Source organism: Papaver somniferum, chromosome 2, assembly GCF_003573695.1.
Source record: "Papaver somniferum cultivar HN1 chromosome 2, ASM357369v1, whole genome shotgun sequence".
Classification (NCBI taxonomy): Eukaryota; Viridiplantae; Streptophyta; class Magnoliopsida; order Ranunculales; family Papaveraceae; genus Papaver; species Papaver somniferum.
The window spans coordinates 201,445,750-201,466,087 of NC_039359.1; the positions used below are offsets into that span (position 1 = coordinate 201,445,750).

The 20,338-nt window shown below is 36.5% G+C and overlaps 1 protein-coding gene and 1 pseudogene across 1 annotated transcript; both read left to right on the forward strand.

Annotated features, from left to right (window-relative positions):
• Positions 1-886: 886 nt before the first annotated feature.
• On the forward strand, positions 887-6,568 carry LOC113350225 (annotated as a pseudogene).
• A 5,183-nt stretch (positions 6,569-11,751) lies between these two features.
• On the forward strand, positions 11,752-15,967 carry LOC113350226. Its single transcript, XM_026594337.1, has 3 exons — positions 11,752-11,835; positions 12,890-13,600; positions 13,904-15,967. Exons 2-3 carry the CDS (start codon positions 12,890-12,892, stop codon positions 15,506-15,508), a joined length of 2,316 nt encoding a protein of 771 aa, XP_026450122.1. The 5' UTR covers positions 11,752-11,835; the 3' UTR covers positions 15,509-15,967.
• The last annotated feature ends 4,371 nt before the right edge of the window (positions 15,968-20,338 follow it).

Here is a 20,338-nt window from a genome sequence, read left to right on the forward strand (position 1 = left end):
TAGGTAATCAAAACCCTCCTTCATCATCTTCCTCCTGAAGTAGAATAATATTTAGTTTTAATATGGATTGGTGTTGTTCCAAACAGTGAAAACGAGCCATGTTCATGAATCATTGGCTCTTTTCCTATGTGATCGATATATGGCTCATGGTTCCTTTTTGTGGAAAAGAAAAACTACCTAAGTAACCGGAGATGTTTCTGTTATAGATGGATTCATGAATGATTCAAATCATTCCATTAATAAATTATTCACTAGTTTGATTCATACTTTGAATTAGAAGATAAGCTTTGATCTAAAGCCAACCCAAACGAGTAGTGCCACTACCAAAATCAGTGATGAATCTCGGACATTATTGTACTAGATTAATAATAACTTGCATTGTACAGTAAAGATAATTGAAGAACGACAATATAATCATGTGATCTTTACAAATAGAGTAAAAATAAAAAAAAGTTAGCTCACAGAAAAAAAAACAGTTTTACTTACCCACATGAAATAGGTTCACAATTATTCGAACTTTCAAGATACGGTTGTACTTAAACTAAATTAGGATTGTATTTAGCCGCTAAGTTTCTTTGTGAAAGAATGCATTTTTAATTCATGGGGCGCACAACGGAATTTAGCCTTAATTACCTTGTGCGTAGGGCTGCACAAAAACGAACCTAAACGGTGAACCAAAATCGACCTTTTAAAACCGAACCGAACCAAACCAAAACCATAACACACAGATTTCATTTGTGGTGGTCAGTTTTGTAAAACCGACAGAAGTGGTTTCAGTTTCGGTTGGTTCCAAAAACCATCGGTTTTAACCGATTTATATAGGACGTTGATTTTGGTGAGTACCAGCCGTTGATTGAGAACCATCTTAGTTTTCTCTCCTCTTCTTCGGTTCTTTTTCATGACTCCATTAGCAGTCGAGTTCGAGCACCAGGCACCAGTCACACCACCACTCTAAGATTAAATAGTAACTAGTAAACTACCACGACTTCTTCTTCTTCTTCTTCTTCTTCTTCTTCTTCAAGTTTAATCTAGGAACAAACGAAGACTAGAAGTTACTTCAGATATTATAAAGGTATTGAATGTTTCATTCTATCTTCTTTTCTTCAAAGATTATGATACTATGACTATGAGCGTTAGGTTTGAATGGATGTTGATATTATGAGGAAGATTTGATTTTACAAATCTGCAAATTAGGGTTTTGTGATGTTAATTTTTTTGGGGGATATTTCAAAATTAGGGTTCATTTTTGCTGATTTACATAGTAATATGAACTGGGTTATGCTTAATTAGGTCAATTTATTTAGTAAACGCACAACTAGGTCAGAAATCAATAGTGTTGATTTTGATGTTTCATATTATATGATGTTGTTCTTGACATCTTGTTCATGTTCTATATAGATTATTATTGATGCTCGAATTTAGGGGAGATAGCCTCTGTAAACTGAAGAGAGAAAATTCAAGAGGGGAGATACCTATTGTAAACTGAACAGAGAAAATTCAAACTTTTGAATATGTTTGTATGTTTAAAACAATCCTCTGAAGGTGGTAATGTTAATATTGCTATAGGGCCTTGGTATTTGAATTGATTAACTTGCCTCTTGATAAAGTTTTAGTTACTTTTGTTCGATTACGAATCTTTTGTGGTTTTTATGCCAAAGCTGTTTGTACGTGTTTGTTTCGTTGTACAACGTATAATATGTGCACCTTGCCTTTGGTCCTTGCCCAACTAATACGAGAAATTACAATTCAACTTTGTTTGAAGCTATTAGAAATTCGGAAAATTACTTTCTTTCCAACATTTTTTGGTTGTCTGGAATTATCATTTTCACTGACAAGTTTATCCACCATATCCACCACCTTGATTCTGTTATGGTTTGCTTGTTTATAGTCCCTTTTATGGTTGCAGGATGAAAAATCTGTAGTTAGGCTTACAGGGGAATGGTTAGTGGCTTGTTTGAAGCCATTAGCATTTCATCACGGACTTGTGTCTTCATCTTGCAAACCTAATCTGGATTTATGGAGTCTGCCATTTACATTGCCAGTCTTTCTACCTAAATGCCAGAGACTGCATTATGGTGTGGCATAGGCAGATAAGTGTTACATTCATTGGTTGGGGTACTGCTTTTTTAGGAGAATCTTAGTTCAGTTGGGGTAATACTTTTTTTAGGAGAATATTAGGAGAACTCTGTATCATTTATTGCATATTTTAGGTCTTTACTTGCTGTTTTATTTATAGCTTTCTTCAATTGTTTGTTGGTTTATGTTTGTAAATTTCTATTTTGTTATTTACTCTATTGATTGTTTGTCACATATACATATTCCTTAACTAGTTGAGGACATTGGAAGGATCCATATTCTACATGTGGATAGGCTCATAGGCCTTACGGATTTGCTTATTTCCGTTTCGTAGAATTTCATCCCTTTAGGAAAACTAAAAAGACAGTCAAATTTGAAGTATGAAAGCTTCGGTTTCACCAAGTACATTCATAAACTAAGTGTTTCAGCCTACAAACGCTCTAAGTTCATCTGGTAAAGCTGTAGACACGTTATCCTACTAGAAATACAATGCTTAAATTCCAAAAAATGGAAACAACAGATGACATGTGTAAATGTGTAATTGTTTCTGGAAATTGTTGTTTAGGTCTTACCAATGGCTGCATCAAAGTCTCAGTCTCTCAAAGAATACTTAAAAAAGTATGGAAACACCAATGAAGTAGAGAAGAAAAAGAAGAAAAAGAAAAGTAAAATGCCCAAGAAAGATCCTATGGGTGTACTCGTGGTAGACGAAGATCCGGTGTGGCAGAAACCTGTAAATGTTGAAGAGGATGAGGAAGATTCAGCAGGTAACTTATCTTATTTCCATTAATTAATGAATCGGAAGAAAGAAAAGTAGTCCTGCTATTAATTTAGTTCAGAATCTGATTCAAGAATTGTTTTTTTTTTTGTTATTTTTCCTCTTAGATGAAGAGAAACCCCAAGTTAATGAAGACATTGAAGTCAAACGAATGAAGAGAATGGAGCAAATTCGATCACTTCGTCCATATGATAAGATTTCCGAGGATGGAAGTGGTTGGTTATCTGTCTCTGAAACTCAAAAAAACTTGAAGTCCAATAGTACGAACCTTGATGCATCTCCATCTCGTGAACGGAGAACTAGGTATGACACACCATCACCCGAAGCAGAAACAAACCCATCAAATTTTGAAAATCAAGATGCCGACTTGTCACCACCACGCCAAAGGTGTAGGCCTGTCCACATACCATCACTGAATGGAGTGGTAAGCCCAAAAAATTCCGAAAACAAGGATGCTAACCTGTCTTTCCCGCGCCGAAGGCATAGACGTGCCAACACACCATCAGCCGAAGGAGATGTAAACCCAGCAATATATGGAAACAAGGATGCTGACTTGTCTCCACCACGCCAAAGGCGCAGACGTGTCCACACGCCATCACCTTGAAGGAAAAGTAAAGTTAACAGATTATGAAAATAAAGACGCTGACATGTCACCACCACGCCAAAGGCGTAGACGTGCCCACACGCCTTCACCAGAACCAGATCTTTCTCCTCCAAGGAAAAGCAGGACAGATCATCTGCATTCTGAATCGATAGACCTCTCTCCCCCTCGACGAACTGGTAGCAAATCAGCTGACCTGTCTCCTCCAAGAAAAAAGAAATCTGGTTTAATCTCAGCCCTAGAAATCAAGAAAGAAGTATAGAGAGATATGAAGGATGAGATATCCAGGTAATTTTTATTCTGTTGCACACAGGTTAGTTCTATTTAGCATGCCAGACTTTCTTTTTTCTTTTGTTATTTAGTGTGCTTAACAAGAGGTGTACATTATAATATTGTACTTTTTTTTTTTGTAGATATTTTGTTTAATCTTTGATGAGTATCCTGAACCCTATTTGTGAATATGTTGCTTAGGTTCAAAAAAATGGATCCATCTGTGAGTGGAAGGGCACCTGAACGCATTTACCGTGATAAAGAAGGTCAGTGAAATAGACTTTAGTAAATTTTTTGCTCAATATGTTAAATACCTTATGTGCAATCTTATGCATATCTATCTTTTGATATGGCTTCAGGAAGACGTTTATCTAAGGAGGAGGTCGCAAAATTAGCAAAAGGAGAAGAAAAGCCAAAGGTACTCCATAGTTACACTTAAGACTGCTTTGCTTCGAAGTTGTTCATGTTTTTTTTTTTTTTTGATAAATTTACTCATATCACCTTCACATGACTTTTATATGTACAATTTGTCTCAAAGAGTTCGTTTGCAACAATTTTTATACCTGTTATTTGATCAGTGGTGGTAAGAGACAATAATAACGTGTGCGAGTTAAGAGTCATATGACTTTATCTATACTGATCCTTCTATTCTGTTCTAAGGACTATTTGCACACCAGAAACTGATTGATCGTATAATATAATGCTTATGTAGACAATATAAAATCATGCCATGACCCCAGCTTCCAGTCTGTTTAAGTCCTTGTAAACTGAGAAAGCTCGATGGCCACACTACTCATTAACCATGAGAAAACCTTACTTAACTTTCATTCAGCCCTTCCCGAGTTCTGTAGAAATCAGTTTAAAAAAATAGTTTACTATATAGTATCGACTTTTCCAGAAGTTAGATACAGATATCCCATGCTCACGTATTCTAGTAGTGTAACCACAACAGAGAAACCGACAATATTAACTTTACATTATTCTTATGCCTTCATCAATGTCACCTTTAAAGTCCTTTTGTTTTGGGCAGCGAAAACAAAATTCATTTGTATGCAGTTGCCTCATTTCTGATTACCATTGTTACTATGTTCTTGATCAGGAAGTCAAGTTGGAATGGGGCAAAGGCTTGGTACAGAAGAGAGAAGCTGAAGCCAAAATGCATGACTTAGAAGCTGAGAAGGAAAAACCATTTGCCAGGACCAGGTAAAAAATTAATTTGATCGTGTTTTTTGCTCTCTGTGCTCCTGTTGAGATGCCAGTGCTGTAAAAGTCGGGCCTCAGGGTCACATTCATGGTTTATTGCCACTTGTTTATTGTGGGTCAACAATGTCAGACTACCCTGTGGATGCTACCCTTCACTTATGTGGTGAATTGCTCTTGAAATTAGGTCCTTGTGGATGGTTAATCAGTGGATGATTGTGGAACTGTTTTTCTGTGATGTATTATGGTTTAACACTGAACTAACACATTATATACTTGTGGGCTTCTGCAGGGATGATCCACAACTTGACAACATGCTGAAAGAGAGGATCAGGTGGGGGGATCCAATGGCGCACTTGGTGAAGGTAATAAGTTAAACTGCTTTGGAGGTGAATTAATTGGTTACATGTTGCTAATCATATATTATACTGATCTTATTTTTGTTATATTTATCCTCATTTTTGTCTTCATTTTATCTCAGCGGAAGCAACCTGAGATGGTCTTGGGAAATTTGGGAGATGATGAGAAGATGAAAGAGTCTGGGTTTATGATTCCTCAGGACATTCCTAGCCACAGCTGGATAAAAAGGAAAATAGATCCAATACCTAATCGTTATGGTATAAAACCTGGGCGTCACTGGGATGGTGTGAACCGAAGTAATGGTATGTTTTCCTCCCATATGCTAATTTTTAAGTTGATGAATTTAATTTGTGATGTCCTTTGATACATGCTGAGGTTGGACCATGCAAATTTGCCCATAAGCGATTTACAGTTTAGAGTGCCATCCAGAGTTTCTGGTCAAACTATTTTTTGGGATTTCATATTCTGCACGTTGTTGTTAAACCAAAACTTTGATGTGGTTAAATCATTCCGTCTACTTTGTTGTACGATGCCCAGCATGAACCAAAGAGTTTCCAGATTTAGGAAAAGTAACTAATGCTAGTGAAAAGCAGCATATGGATTGAAATTGCTTCACAGACTAATTTGTCCTACTTAGGTGAGTGGGTGGGTACAATGCCTACTCTGCTAGTTTTATAAGCTGAACTGGCACATGTTTTAACCATTGTATCTTAGATGTGTGGTTATCTTAGATGTGTGGTTATCTAAAACATTCATCTATGGGCCTCTCCGTATGCATACTGGCACTGAATCATGGGCCTCTCCGTATGCATACTGTATCTTAGATGTGTGGTTATCTGTATACATTTATCTATTTGTCTCTGTAATAATTCATATCGACTAGCTGGCCCTTATTATTTTCATTGAGAATTGGCGTTAAGTAAAACATTCATTTATTTGTCAATAGAGAAGACTGAAGTTAAAGTTTCAATGTTTATTCCTTTTCCTTTTCTAATGCAGGAACTGAAGCTCAGTTCTTCAAAAGGATGAATGAGAAACAAGCTACAGAAAAAGAAGCCTATCTGTGGTCCGTTGCTGACATGTGATTTAGTGCTAATACATGTTGTTCCTTTTAGTCACCTCAGTGAGTTATTGGATACTTGTGACAACTTAGAGCTGTACAGAATTTTGTAATTTGTACTTTGAATGTAAAGTTTGTGCAATCAATGAAAAGGTAGGGGGTATTAACAGGGATGGCCATACTGGTTTCTGTCTCTTATTGTAACGACGACCTTCCTTTTCTTCTTTACAACATTTATTATTCTGAGCCAATTTCTTATTTTCGTCACTGCGGTATCATCCAGTTCACCTCTTTTAGTTACAAGGTAGTGACTCTGTCTGGCCTATGTGGTGTCTTATGGATTCTGCACATCTCTCCCCTGCCCCTCGGATATAGCACATAGCTCATAAAAATCAGTTTCTTATTATGTTTCTGTCTCTAACTTCATGCTTCGGATAAATTGGTGTTACTCGCTTTCCTTCATCATATAATACTAACTTGTCCACTATTAATTGACCTGATCATTTTTAGATTTTGTTTATATAATTTGATATTCATGTTTATATTCGTTACGTAGGTGTTTTAAAATGCTTTTCAATGATATAAAATTTATGAATATCCGTGATATAATTTGAGAGATAAATTATTTCTAAATTGTACTACTAAGTCAACTAATAATGGGATGGAGGGAGTATATAGTTCGTCTTGCAGCATTCGTAAGAAATTAGAAACTCACGCATGCATCAAATGTACGTGCTACAAACACAGGTGGACAGTTTCTCCCTGCCACATGCAATCACTCAGCTCTTTACCCTTGAGAAATTAGAGGATGAAATCCCATTAGCAGCTCCCACTGAATCTAAGATGTTCTTATTTGCTTCTTGCCGACGCGGCTAAGTGCTATAAGAGCAAGTCCAATGGGTTTACGCAAATAAGCTTGTTTGTGGTGCCAGGTGGACGGACAAATTGAATTTTGGGCAGTGGGAAGATTGTATATCGAGTCACAATAAGCCGAGCCTACTATATTAGGCCGGTGCACTCGACCTGGGCCGAGGCTCGTCTCAAGTAAAGACGACAGTCGTCCCAATATGAACCGACCGTTCTTGTCCCCAACGGCTATGTTTAGTTCTACAATTGTATAAACACACTCAATCCACCAATGCTAAACACACTCGAATATATTTCATTGTTTGTTGTACAAAAAATCTTCCAATTTTTTTATCTCTTTTGTTTTCATTAATTTCATTCATCATGGATCCTGAAATGGACAATGAAGAAATTTAATCATTAGCAGAAACATTTTTCCATCAATAAGAAGCGTTTATGCAGCAGCTGGATCAAATGGATGCAGATTCAGACGATGAGAGATCCAGAACTAACGCAATGCTACAATTACACACCGGGCAAGTTCCATGGGATCCAGAACCAGGAGCTATATTGAGGAGAAGATATACGTGGAGATTTTGAGAGGAAGGTCACCAACAAATGGTATGTGATTATTTTATTAATAAAAGTGCCTACTCTGATGAGGATTTTCAACATCGCTACCGAATGGCACATCACTTGGTCAGGAGGGTTATTGGAGAGCTTTGTCGGGTAAACCCTAAATCTAACCATCAATTTGATGCACGAAATATACGAGGGCATAATCCTGAACAAAAGGTCGTCGTAACCCTTAGGATTCTTGGTTATGGTCTTCCTGCGAATGCTTGTGATGAGTACTTTCGAATGGACAAAACAACTGCATATGATAATCTCAAATGTTTTGTGAAACTGTAGTCAACCATTTTGGTCCATGTTTTTTATAGTATCCTATGCAAGATGATGTCAATTGTCTACTAGATGAGAATCGGGTCAGAGGCTTTCCTAGAATGTTAGGTAGCCTTGGTTGCATGCATTGGGTGTGGCATGGATGTCCGTATGCTTGGAAAGGTCAATATAAGGGCCACACTATACAAAACCATTTGTGGTTTTGGAAGCGACAACTTCTTATGATTGTTGGATATGGCATGTTTTTTTTGGTCTTCCGAGTTGCAACAACGACATCAATATCTTGCACAAATCACCGCTGTCCGAAGAATTGAAGTATAGAAACGCTCCAGCTTCCAATTTCACCATCAACGACAATCACTATAACATGGGGTATTTTCTAGCGGACGGAATTCAGATGAACCTGAATTTGATGATTGTGCAACATCTTGAGCTTCCTTTATTAGCTTTTTAGCTTTTTTCACACCGACTCCCTCCCATACACTAACCGTTCTATTAACATTCAAATTAGAATTTCCATGTACTGATGCACCAGTGTTGAGGTGAGAGTGTGAGTTTGTTTCTCGTGAAGAATAAGGAGAACCCGGAGAACCATGTTGAGATCCACCATGATGGGATTGATTGCCATGTTGGGATTGACTACCATGTAGGGATCCACCATGCTGGGATTGACTACCATGTTGGGATTTACCGGTCTCGTAAGGGGATTCCTTTGACACAACAATATCCATCCAACAAATCAGGGTTGTATCGATTGAGCTTTCTGAGGATCCAGAAGTATGTTTCGTGCTTAAGACTAGAAGTTATGGTTTTTTTCCATTCCTCTCTTGTATTTCGTTGTTGCAGTTTCAACAATATATAAATTAACATTTTGCATGAAAATGATAAAGGATTTGTAAATCAATTAAACAGTATGTTAATGCAACTTACCAGATCGACACCAGTATCACCACTTCCACTTTTTCGTTTCATCTGCATCATCAAAGCAACACAACTGTTCATATCTTTACTGATTGCACCAAAACGATGTGACAACCCGGTAGCATCACGGTTTTTTGGATTCCCGGTTTCCTGATAGAACTGTGTAAAAATATTTCCCCCAAAGCGTTGCATGAGGTTGTTGAACCCCATTGATTGGGTCAAGCGTAAATGCCACATAAGCTCCACATATAGCTTTATCTTCATCCAAACTGAAATTCGGACCGCGAACTCTTTATGATGCAGTATTTTGTGTGTATGCTTCACTTGCCATTTTCTATGAAAATTTGTTTTAAAGATAATACAGTGAAATTATAAGGTGGGTGTGGAATGTTTGACTGGAGTGAAGCTAAATTTTTTAGAGGGGTGTTAAAGGAGAGATTGAAGATGAATTATAAGATGTTTCTATATGTAGAAGGTGGAGAGGTGTGAGTTTAGAGTTGAAATCAACTCAATTTATAGGATGAGGATTCATAGACGTTGGATGTTCCTAGCCGTTGTCGGCTCAATATGATCCAACCGGCTTTGTGTAAGACGATACTCGACTCTGTTCGAGACGAGTCTCGGCCCTGTATGGGACGATCGTCTCTGATGAAGCCGGTCGTCTCAGGTTGAGCCGATCGTCTCTATATGAGACGCGATGTACAAAACCTTTTATTTGAGGGTTTTGTCATCTGTTTTAGTGGTTTTCCAGTCTCACTGTAGGTGTATAATCACCAAACTGATTTGTTGGATATGCCCATTGGAGTTGCTCTAACATAATCAGATAACATGGATCAATACTAAGAGGTACCCATAACAGTCCAAAACGCGTCTCCATCTGACGACCAAGATTTTCCATTAGTAGTCGGTTTCGTTTACATGCCAAGTGTCAATTTGTTACAGAATAAAACTAAGTATCTCCCTACCAATTTTCTCAAGGAAAACTTCAGTTTTCAGGTATATGTGTCTCCTCATTCTCTTACTACTGCATACTTACCTTTCTTGTTCTTTGTTCTTTGTTATATCTTCTATGTTATCGTTGTTATTTTTCATTAAACTAAGGCCAATCGAAACAAAATAATGAAGCCCCACTTTTGGAAACTTGTATTGGAACGTGGGTTTCAAAGTTTAAGTTCATCCATAGATTCGGCATAATGTTATAAGTTGCTACAGATTTCATATTTTGTAATGTTTGTACCACGATTTAATTTAGCTTTCAGAATGTTTTGTGTTGTCTAGTTTATCTTAATTGATGATACTGTATTTGATTCTCATAATGAATTCACAATGTTTTTTTCCTAGTTTTAGTGTGCTAGTATTCGATTGTATTGTGATTTTGTTTGATACATATATTTACTTTTTACCTGTTTTTGATTTTGTGTTTTTGGTTGATTTCTTTTTATGGGTGTGAGGATTTATTATCAGTTCGAAAAAGGGATTTGGTGCCGTGATCTTGAATCTCCATTTGTCTGTAATCTTAATAATAAGGGTTGTATGAAGTTTAATAAATAATTGGTTATATGGTGTGTATTAGTATTCAGATTTGAAAGTTCCACTGACTTTTCTATGTTTTGATGTAAATAATGGGATTTTTCTGTGTTCGGCTTATACATTTGATCATCAAAACTAGGATTTGATTCTTGTTTGCTCATTTCTTTGTGTATTTGAATCGGTTTAGTTAAGTATTATGGAATCTAGGAGTTCTCTAGGTTTTTTCCGAGCCTTGTCATGTATTTGGTGTTTTTCGGTTCTAAACATTTGAGTTCATAAGAAGCATTTGTTACTTCTTTATTCTTTATTTTACGGCGTCCGCAATGGAACTTATATTAACTAATTGGTAAGTAGTAATTCAAATTCTTTAAAATGTAATCGAATTAATCTAGATTTACCTTTTACAATCAGCTATATTGTAGATGGATTCAGGAAAAGAGGATTCTCATGGAGATGTAAATGGGGAAACATCCACTTGTCAATCACCTCAATCACGTCGTTCAGCAGAACGTGAAGCACTATGTATAAAGTTTTGTTATTGAACCGCACAAGGGAGAGTGTTACAGGGCCTACGACCCATGGATGGCGGCTCAACTAGATTCTTAGGGTTTCCCTTTTGTGAGTATATAAAGGAAACTATGTAATGCTTCTACTCTAATCTCCTAATAAGATTTATTCTTCTCTTTCCTCTTGTCTCTCCTTGCTTCATCTATAATTCTCTTTAATCACAAATTTTATTTTTGTACCAAAAAATTACACTCGTAATAAAACATGTATATTTTTTGCAAATACCTGAATCCGTGCAGAGCACAGACATCACATCTATAAAATCTTAAATCATAACCATACAAGATAAAAAATATGTTTCCACGACCCCATATGTAACGTCGCCGACATGACCATGGGAGAAGCTCTTACATGGTAAGCTCTTCGGTATCGAATCCCAAAGCAGCTAGATGGGTGAAAGTCTATACAAAATACAAACACACTCCATGGAGATCTAGTGGATGTAACTACAGTGTAATAAAATTCAAAATAAATACATTAAAGTTAAAATTGGGCGGATATAAACTTTTAAGTTCCTTTGTGAAAGAATGCATTTTTAACTCACGGGTGTACAGCGGAATTTAGCCTTAAATATGTCTCTCTATCTTTCTCATTACCTTGTGCGTGTTGTCCTGCTTATAAAAAGAGTCGAGAGAACGACTTAATTTTGTTTTTCTTTATTTGTTACAGAAAAAAACTAAGTCTCTCCCTACCAATTTTCTCAAGGAAAACTTCAGTTTTCAGGTATACGTTTCTCCTCATTCTCTTACTACTGCATATTTACCTTTGTTGTTCTTTGTTCTTTGTTATATCTTCTATGTTGCTGTTGTTGTTATTTTCCATCAAATTAATGCCAATCTAAACAAAAGAATGAAACCCCACTTTCGAAACTTGTATTGGAACGTGGGTTTCAAAGTTTAAGTTCATCCATAGATTCGGCATAATGTTATAAGTTGCTACAGATTGCATGTCTTGTAATGTTTGTATCACGATTTAATTTAGCGTTCAGAATGTTTTGTGTTTTATAGTTAAGGTTAATTGATGATACTGTATTGGATTCTCATAATGAATTCATAATGTTTTTTTCCTAGTTTTAGTGTGCAAGTATTTGGTTGTATTGTGATTTTGTTTGATACCTATACTTAGTTTTTACCTGTTTTTGATTTTGTGTTTTTGGTTGATTTCTTTTTACGGGTGTGAGGATTTATTATCAGTTCGAAAAAGGGATTTGGGGCCGTGATTTTGAATCTCCATTTGTCCGTAATCTTGATAATAAGGGTTGTATAAAGTTTAATAAATAATTGGTTATATGGTGTGTATTGGTATTCAGATTTGACAGTTCCACTGACTTTCTATGTTTTGATGTAAATAATGGGATTTTTCTGTGTTTGGCTGATACATTTGATCATCAAAACTAGGTTTTGATTCTTGTTTGCTCATTTCTTTGTGTATTTGAATTGGTTTAGTTAAGTATTATGGAAGTTCTCTAGTTTTTTCTGAGCCTTGTCATGTATTTGGTGTTTTTCGATTCTAAACATTTGAGTTCATAAGAAGCATTCGTTACTTCTTTATGCTTGATTTTATGGCGTTGGCAATGGAACTTATAGTAACTAATTGGTAAGGAGTGATTCAAATTCTTTAAAATGTAATTCATGAATTAATCTAGATTTACCTTTTACAATCGGCTATATTGGCAATGGAACTTATAGTAACTAATTGGTAAGGAGTGATTCAAATTCTTTAAGATGTAATTCATGAATTAATCTAGATTTACCTTTTACAATCGGCTATATTGTAGATGGATTCAGGAAAAGAGGATTCTCATGGAGATGTAAGTGGGGAAACATCCACTTCTCAATCATCTCAATCACGTCGTTCAGCAGAACGTGATATCATTGCTATCTGTGGTAAACAACAGAAACCTCCTCGGGTTGGATATGAGTATCAGGTTGAAATTCCTCCTTTCGCTGTGGAATCTGAACCTCCCCAACTAATGAAAAGGCTTTCTGATGATGGCATCATGGTCAATGTTGTGGATTCTTTTCTAGAGGCATTACCTGTCCCGATTATGTGGATTAGTAATGGCATTGATAGGCGACATGATGCAAATGGCTCATTAGATTCTACGAAATCCTCCAGTAAGGAAGATTCAAAGATTAAGGTAAAGAGTGAAGATAAAGTCAGCTTTGCAGCGCCGGGTTGCTTGGATAGCTGTTGGACTGATTTGGAGAAAGAGGCTTTTCTCCTTGGCCTCTATATATTTGGCAAAAATCTTGTTAATGTGAAGAGATTTGTTGAGAGTAAACCAATGGCAGACATATTATCTTTCTATTATGGGGAATTTTATAGGTCTGCTGCACACCGCAGATGGTCAGGTTCTTGGAATAAGGACCGAAGAAGCAGAAGGTGCATACAAGGACCGAAGATGTTTAAGACGTGGAGGCAACAGAAATTTTTGTCGTGTTTGCTTCCTTGCATTCCTGAAAAATGGCATAGCACTTTGGTGGAGGTAAATCTCAATGATTCAGATAAAATGTATATACGTAGATGTGTCTGATTTTCACTTTCTTTTATTCGTGTTCCTGAATTTCTTCTCTTACCGTATTGAAATAAGACGAGCAGTCCTTTGGAAAAGGTAACCAATTGAAAAAAAGAATGGAGAATTTTCTGTTGAATATCGTTTCGTGCTTTACCCATAATATCTGACACCCTTACTTACATCCATCTAGGGATTCTCGTTGTTGAAGACAATTGGTCTGAAGTTCCTATCATCCAAGAGGAAAAACTTTATATGTTTCCTATCTCTTCGCAGGTCTCCAAAAGCTTTGAAGCGGGCAGTGTTTCTCTAGAAGAATATGTATCCAGTTTGAAGGCTATAGTTGGTCTAGCAATGCTTGTAGAAGTTTTTGGTATTGGCAAGGGAAAGCAGGATCTCACTGGCCTGGTTACAGATCCTGCACGAAACAATCAGCAAGCCACTTCTCACCCTGACATACCTGTTGGCAAGGGATGGTCTGCTCTTACTCTTGGCGAAATAGTTGGGTTTTTAACGGGGGACTATCGCTTAAGCAAAGCGCGGTCAAACGATCTTTTCTGGGAAGCTGTTTGGCCCCGTTTGCTTGCAAGAGGGTGGCAGTCTAAGAAGCCTAAAAATCACACTGGCACTAGTTCCAAAAGTCCGTTGGTGTTTATTGTACCTGGTGTTAAAAAGTTCTCATTAAGGAAATTTGTGAAAGGAGACTTGTACTTTGACTCTGAGGCTGATGTGCTTAATAAAGTTGCGTCAGATCCTAGTCTTTTAGAGCTTGAGGATGAAGCTGGTAAAAGCAACATAACTAATCATGAAAATAAGTGGGGTCAAAAGAAGACGAAACTTGACAATAATGTAGACATTGATCATAAACGCTGCAGTTATCTTCAACCGCAATTTGCAGAGAGCAATTTCGACCTCATGAAGTTTGCAGTTATTGATACTAGTATGGGGGGTGGAGAAGATTCATTTCCGGTCAGAGAGTTGAGAAGTTTGCCTGATGAAACTACTCATATATCCTCTCCTGAAAGTCTTCCAGTTCACAATGAAAATGGTTTTAAAGACCCGGTGAATGAAAAAGGTGCAGTCAACATGCCATTGAAGTACATAAAAGGTACTAATACTTCCAGATCCTCAGATGGTATAACTGACAGGGAACCGTGCTCTGAGTCCTTAAAGTTTATACATAGTGGTTCAAAGGAAGAGATGCAATTTGCGAGTCCAGTTCAGGCCGAGGTAACCTTGCATGATGGCATGGATCAAAGTACTTGTAATCCTGACATGCACTCGAAAAAACCCATAAAATTTCACTTCAGCCGGAGGAAGAAGCCTAGCCAATCAAACTACATGTCTTCTGTCATAAAATGTACGATATTAACTACTTGCTCCGAAGTGAAGGCTATCTGCAGCGAAGACATCTACTCCAGTACTCATGGTTTGAAAGAGGGGGATCGTCATTTACATTTAGGCTCATCTAATGCAACTGAAAACCTGGTGTCTGCAGTTACGCAATCTCAAGGGGAAATATGTTCTAGTTCTTCGGTTAAAGCCAGTCCAGATGAGAATTGCATTGGTAATTCTATCTCTCAAAATGAAAAGCATCCACCTCTGGTGGCTATTGACCTAAACCCACCCCATGTTCTGTCAGATCTTGAAACAGATGACCCATTCATCAGAGAGGTGGATACTACCCAATATGATTCAAGTTCCAAGGACCCTTGTTCCCCCCCTAGTAGTGATGTGGATGGTGCTGAGCAACAGCCACCAGTTTTGGTCGCGCGGAGGCAGGGCTCAAGAAAACGACCATTAACAGCGAAAGCTTTAGAATCTCTGGTTTGTGGGTTCTTAACCACAAAAAAAAAACCGAGATATTCCATGCAGTCCTAAGTGGAAATGTTGTTGGGAGTAAGAAGCGGGTTTGTAACTGCAAGAGAAGTTAAGTCCATAGGAGAAGACATGGGCTACAGAAATTAGTAGTAAGAATGTCGCATGACATAACTAGCTTTTGAGTTGCCATGGATTTCGTAAAGCTGGCGATTTCTTGTCTGCATTTATCTGTCGTAGGGAGGATTTTAGATCCCGCAGCTGGTGGTTATGGCCGTTCTAATGTCCAATTGTGGGATAGAACGAACACCTTCCTGCAGTTTTGTAATATAATTTTTTGTACGCTTGAACTTGGGAACAAGAAATGTGGCAGCGGTCGTATATGTGTTGGAGCTTTTCCAACGGTGAAGTGGGATATTTTATGTGGCATTGCCCACGACACATTCTCTTGATATAAAACCTGGCGATATTGGGGTATACCCAGATTAATTGGGGTATATACCCGTTTTATTCATATCCAAACTAGTGTGCTAAGGGGTGTCTAAAAGGTGTTAAAAGACCAACCCATACTAAAAAATCATGCCGACCAAAACATATTACTCTAACTATACATGTGAAATAAAAAAAAAAACAAAAAAAAAAACGAAGAATCAAAACGAATCAAAAGTCGGTAGGGTATAAGGTTGAATACCATGCCAACTTTTCATCTCTGAAATTAGCAGTTACAGGGTCGGCAAGATATCCATCTCTATACCTTGCCGACTATATTTTAGTCAGCAGGTTATGAAATTAACACCTTGCCGACTAATCATGCATTTGTAACACCTTTTCTGTATGTCAAAAATCCTATAGTCGGCAGGGTATTTTTTTATCGACCTTGCCGGCCTTAAGTTGTCGGCATGTTCTTCATCCGCAGACCTTGCCGGCCAGATATAGTCGGCATGTTCTTCATCCGTAGACCTTGCCGACTTTTCATATTTTCATAACTGAAAATGTTGATTCCTTCTATAATTTTGAGTATAAAATCGCCCAGCAGCTCTACAATCCCATATTTATAAGTGTTTAGGTAGTACGATTTCATTTTTGTTACAAGTAGAATTCTTAAAAAAAAAAAAAAAATCTCAAAAATCTACCCACATCCATGAGTTCAATCTAAAATAAAACCTAATTTCAAAATTTTAATCAACTAATTAAATTAATTATCCTAATCACATTTATTAGTGTTAATTAATTAAGAGTAGATTATCCATTTTTGTAAATATGTGGATAAGAGGCTTTGTGTTTTACTTCAAAATGACCTTATTTTGTCTCATTTGATATACCCTAATTAATTTGGGTATACCCCAATCAAGCCACGATATAAAATCCTAAACATTATGCATAAAAGAATTTCATCTCCTATGTATAAAAGTGGTAATGGTATAAATGTCCCTCCTTTTTATGGGTATCACAAATACCCTTATGACACAACAAATATACCCCTCTCAATCCAAAGTCCATCAGGGGTCAAATAAGGATTCTGTAACATTACAAAATGACCCTCATATATACTTATTAACCTAAATCAAAAATCAGTTAACAACGGAAAGAAAAACAGAAAGAGAGAGAGACATGGGAAACAATTTAAGCAACAATAACTGCGAATGCAAGAAGATGGACTAAGGTATTATTTGAGACGGATTCTGAGAACCTCAAACACTTCATTAAATCTCCAAAGGAATCCTCTTGGTATATTTCATAAATGATAGTTGAAATTAAGCACCGAATGCGTCTAATTCCATGTGGTACAATTCAACACAATTATAGAGAAGGAAACCAAGCAGCACGCGGTCTAACAAATTATGCGGCAGACGGTAACCAAGCTGGCAACTACTCAACCTCAATATGGGACCACGCAAACCCGACTTTTCTTAACCAAATTTTATTAAGCTCTAGGGGAGTCACTTTCCTCCGTGTAATAACAGTTTAGTTGCTTTTTCTATATCATTTGCATGCTTCAAAAAAAAAGAGAGAGAGAGAAGTCGATCTTCATCAGCTGAAAATCCGAAGAAAAAAATTCGAAAAATTTCTCTGAGAAATCTAGGTTTTGAATCGACAAAAGATATTCTTCTTCTTCTTCTACTGAATCTGTACTCATCAATTTAATCAATCGAATCTGTAAATCTGAGATCCGAGAGCCGTTTCTTCATCAACAACAGAATCTGCTCGATCTGTTTTCTAAAACAAATTGGTAATACTGATTCGTAATTGAAGATTGATAGAAATGTATATGATATTTGCATGTTCGATTTGTAGTTTCTAAATCTTCATCTTTGATTTCAGTTTATTCATATTTTCTGTTGCAGAGATCGTGATTTTGGAAGCTTGAACTTGTGTGTTTGATTCTACTGGATTGAGTGGTTCATTTACATATTATTTGAATTCGAGATCGTGATTCATCTCTTAAACATGTATCATTCAATTTTTCATTTTCCGTTTTTTGATTTTGAATTTCTGTTGTTTTACTTAGATTGTCTCATGATTCAAGGTTAGGTTTATAATTCATGATTTTAGCTTCAATATAATTTCTATGAATCAGTTCTCGTCATGATTTTGTGTTTGTTTCTTTGATGAATTATTGGAGAATATTGAGTGTTGATGAATCAGTTTTGGCATCAATTAGAAAGTTAGAAGTTAGTGTAATTAATTAGAAGTTAAAAGTTAGTGTTGATAAACTCAGTTTACATATCTGGTAGAAGTTAGTGTAATCATGCTTTTGTTGATAAACTCAGTTTACGTACTCAGTTTACATATCTAACGTTCGACATTGAATATAACTTTCACGAGGGGGCACAACCGCTGAGTGATGTGCGACATAGTTGAAGTTGTAGCTTAGGTTAGTTTTAGGCAGTTTTCTTATGGTTTGCAGTGAAATTTTTAACATAAAACATGTATAGTCATGTAGTATTTCATATAATAGGTTAACATTTTCACCGATTGCATACTAATCCGATGCGAAGTAACATACATGATACTGTTTATGCTGTTTTTTTGTAGCAAAATCTTGGTTGTTGACATAGTTTTTTCATTGTTGACACTGAAAATTTGTACAATATTCAGATTGTTGTATCAACATTGGTTGTTGATGCGGGTTTATTAGATGAACTTTCATTGTTGGTACAAAGAACCTGGATAATAATCTGATTATGGTGTCAACATTGGTTGTTGACACATGTTTTATTGGATCAACATTAGTTGTTGAAAGATTAGAGTGTCAACATTGGTTTGTTGATCCAAATTCTGAACACAACTTTGTTTTTTATTTTTTATTAGTTTTATTGATCTGTTATGATTGTTGCAGGCCAAAGATGGTTGTTGCAGAGTTCACATTTTGCAATTTGACCGTCTCGCATCCTTTTTCGGAATCAACTACTGTCAGCGAGATAATTAGTATGGTGAAACAATACTGACCTTATGTCCCTGAAGACCTCATACTGTTTGGTTATATTATGGAAGGGATTTCAAATGTCATTCATCACGATTTTGATTTGAGGTTTTTCATTTACTACTACATCACGAAAAGGATTGATGTGTTGAAGTTTAACATCCAGTTAAGGGTTTGTGTTGACTCTATTCCTCCTTCTTCTTCTGTTGCTCATTCTTCGTCATCATCAATTTGTGTTCCAAACAACGAGGTAGTTGTTGTAGAAGACTTGAAATATGATTCATCTTGATCAAACGGGTCCCCAAGAAGTCTGATGCTTGGGCCAACATCTTAACTGGAGTAGGGCAGTTGCTTGAAAGTGTTGATGATTGTCGTAAAACTGTTAAAAAGTATGAAGTTCAGAATGGTTACAAATAAGATTTATGTAAGAGTGACCATACACGATTTACTGTGCAGTGTAAGCACGAGGAAAGTCAAAATTATCGCTGGAGGTTTCATGCCTCTCTATCCTTGCCAAAACTAATGGTATTTTTAAGTGCAAGAAGTATCATGCAGAGCATTCATGTGCTTGTTCTGATCCATCAAAAGTCAGAATGACGAAGTCTTTTCTGAATGATATTTTAATAGATGATTTTCGAGCATCAAAGAAGAAGAAGGCTGCAACTGATGTCAAAGGTCTGCTGCATCTAGAATATGGAGTTGTTCTCACGTTTAGTCAGGCATACCATGGTTTACAATTCACTAAAGAATGTCTTTGGGGTGATGACATCAAGTCTTTGGTTTTATCTATATGCACAAGTTAACTCCATTAATTGTACATACCTGAAATTTTTATTACTAACATTCATTCACTTGATAACAAACCATTTATTCATTATTGTTGACCCATTGCTTTTTTGGGGTCAATTCCCATTATTGATGTTATTCATGGGATCAACTTCCATTCCCGACCCCACATTATTGGATCAAATTCCATTAACACTTATAATTTTTTTTTGCATGGTTCTATCTATACAAGTTAACTCCATAGTTATACATTCCTACAATATTTTAATACTAACATTCATTCACTTGATAACAAACCAATCATTCATTCATTCATTATAGATGGATAGAAATTAGAAAACCAAATTAATACTAACATTAATTCATAACAAACCATTACTAATAGATCCTCCAAATTTTTCAGAACATAAACAAACTTGCATACATTTCTTTACAGTACCTAAGATAGCTTTTTAAACTAACTTCCAATAAGCAGACCTACATGTACTTACTAGGAACCGTTAAACTAAAGTAAGATGTTTCTTGTCAGACCATTAAGAGTATGTTGCACTAATCCAATGTTTCAGCTTAGTTGTGTAAATTGACTATTTCTTCAACTGATTCAGTAAGTTGTTGGCCTTCCTTGATTTTTTCAACTGAGTTGGTACGTTGTTGTCCTTCCTTAACCTCTTAGACCGAGTCAG

Coding starts and splice junctions, on each gene's coding strand:
- LOC113350226 (XM_026594337.1), top strand. CDS start 12,890: ATGGATTCAGGAAAAGAGGATTCTCATGGAGATGTAAGTGGGGAAACA. Junction 13,601..13,903: donor GGCATAGCACTTTGGTGGAG/GTAAATCTCAAT, acceptor ATCTCTTCGCAG/GTCTCCAAAAGCTTTGAAGC.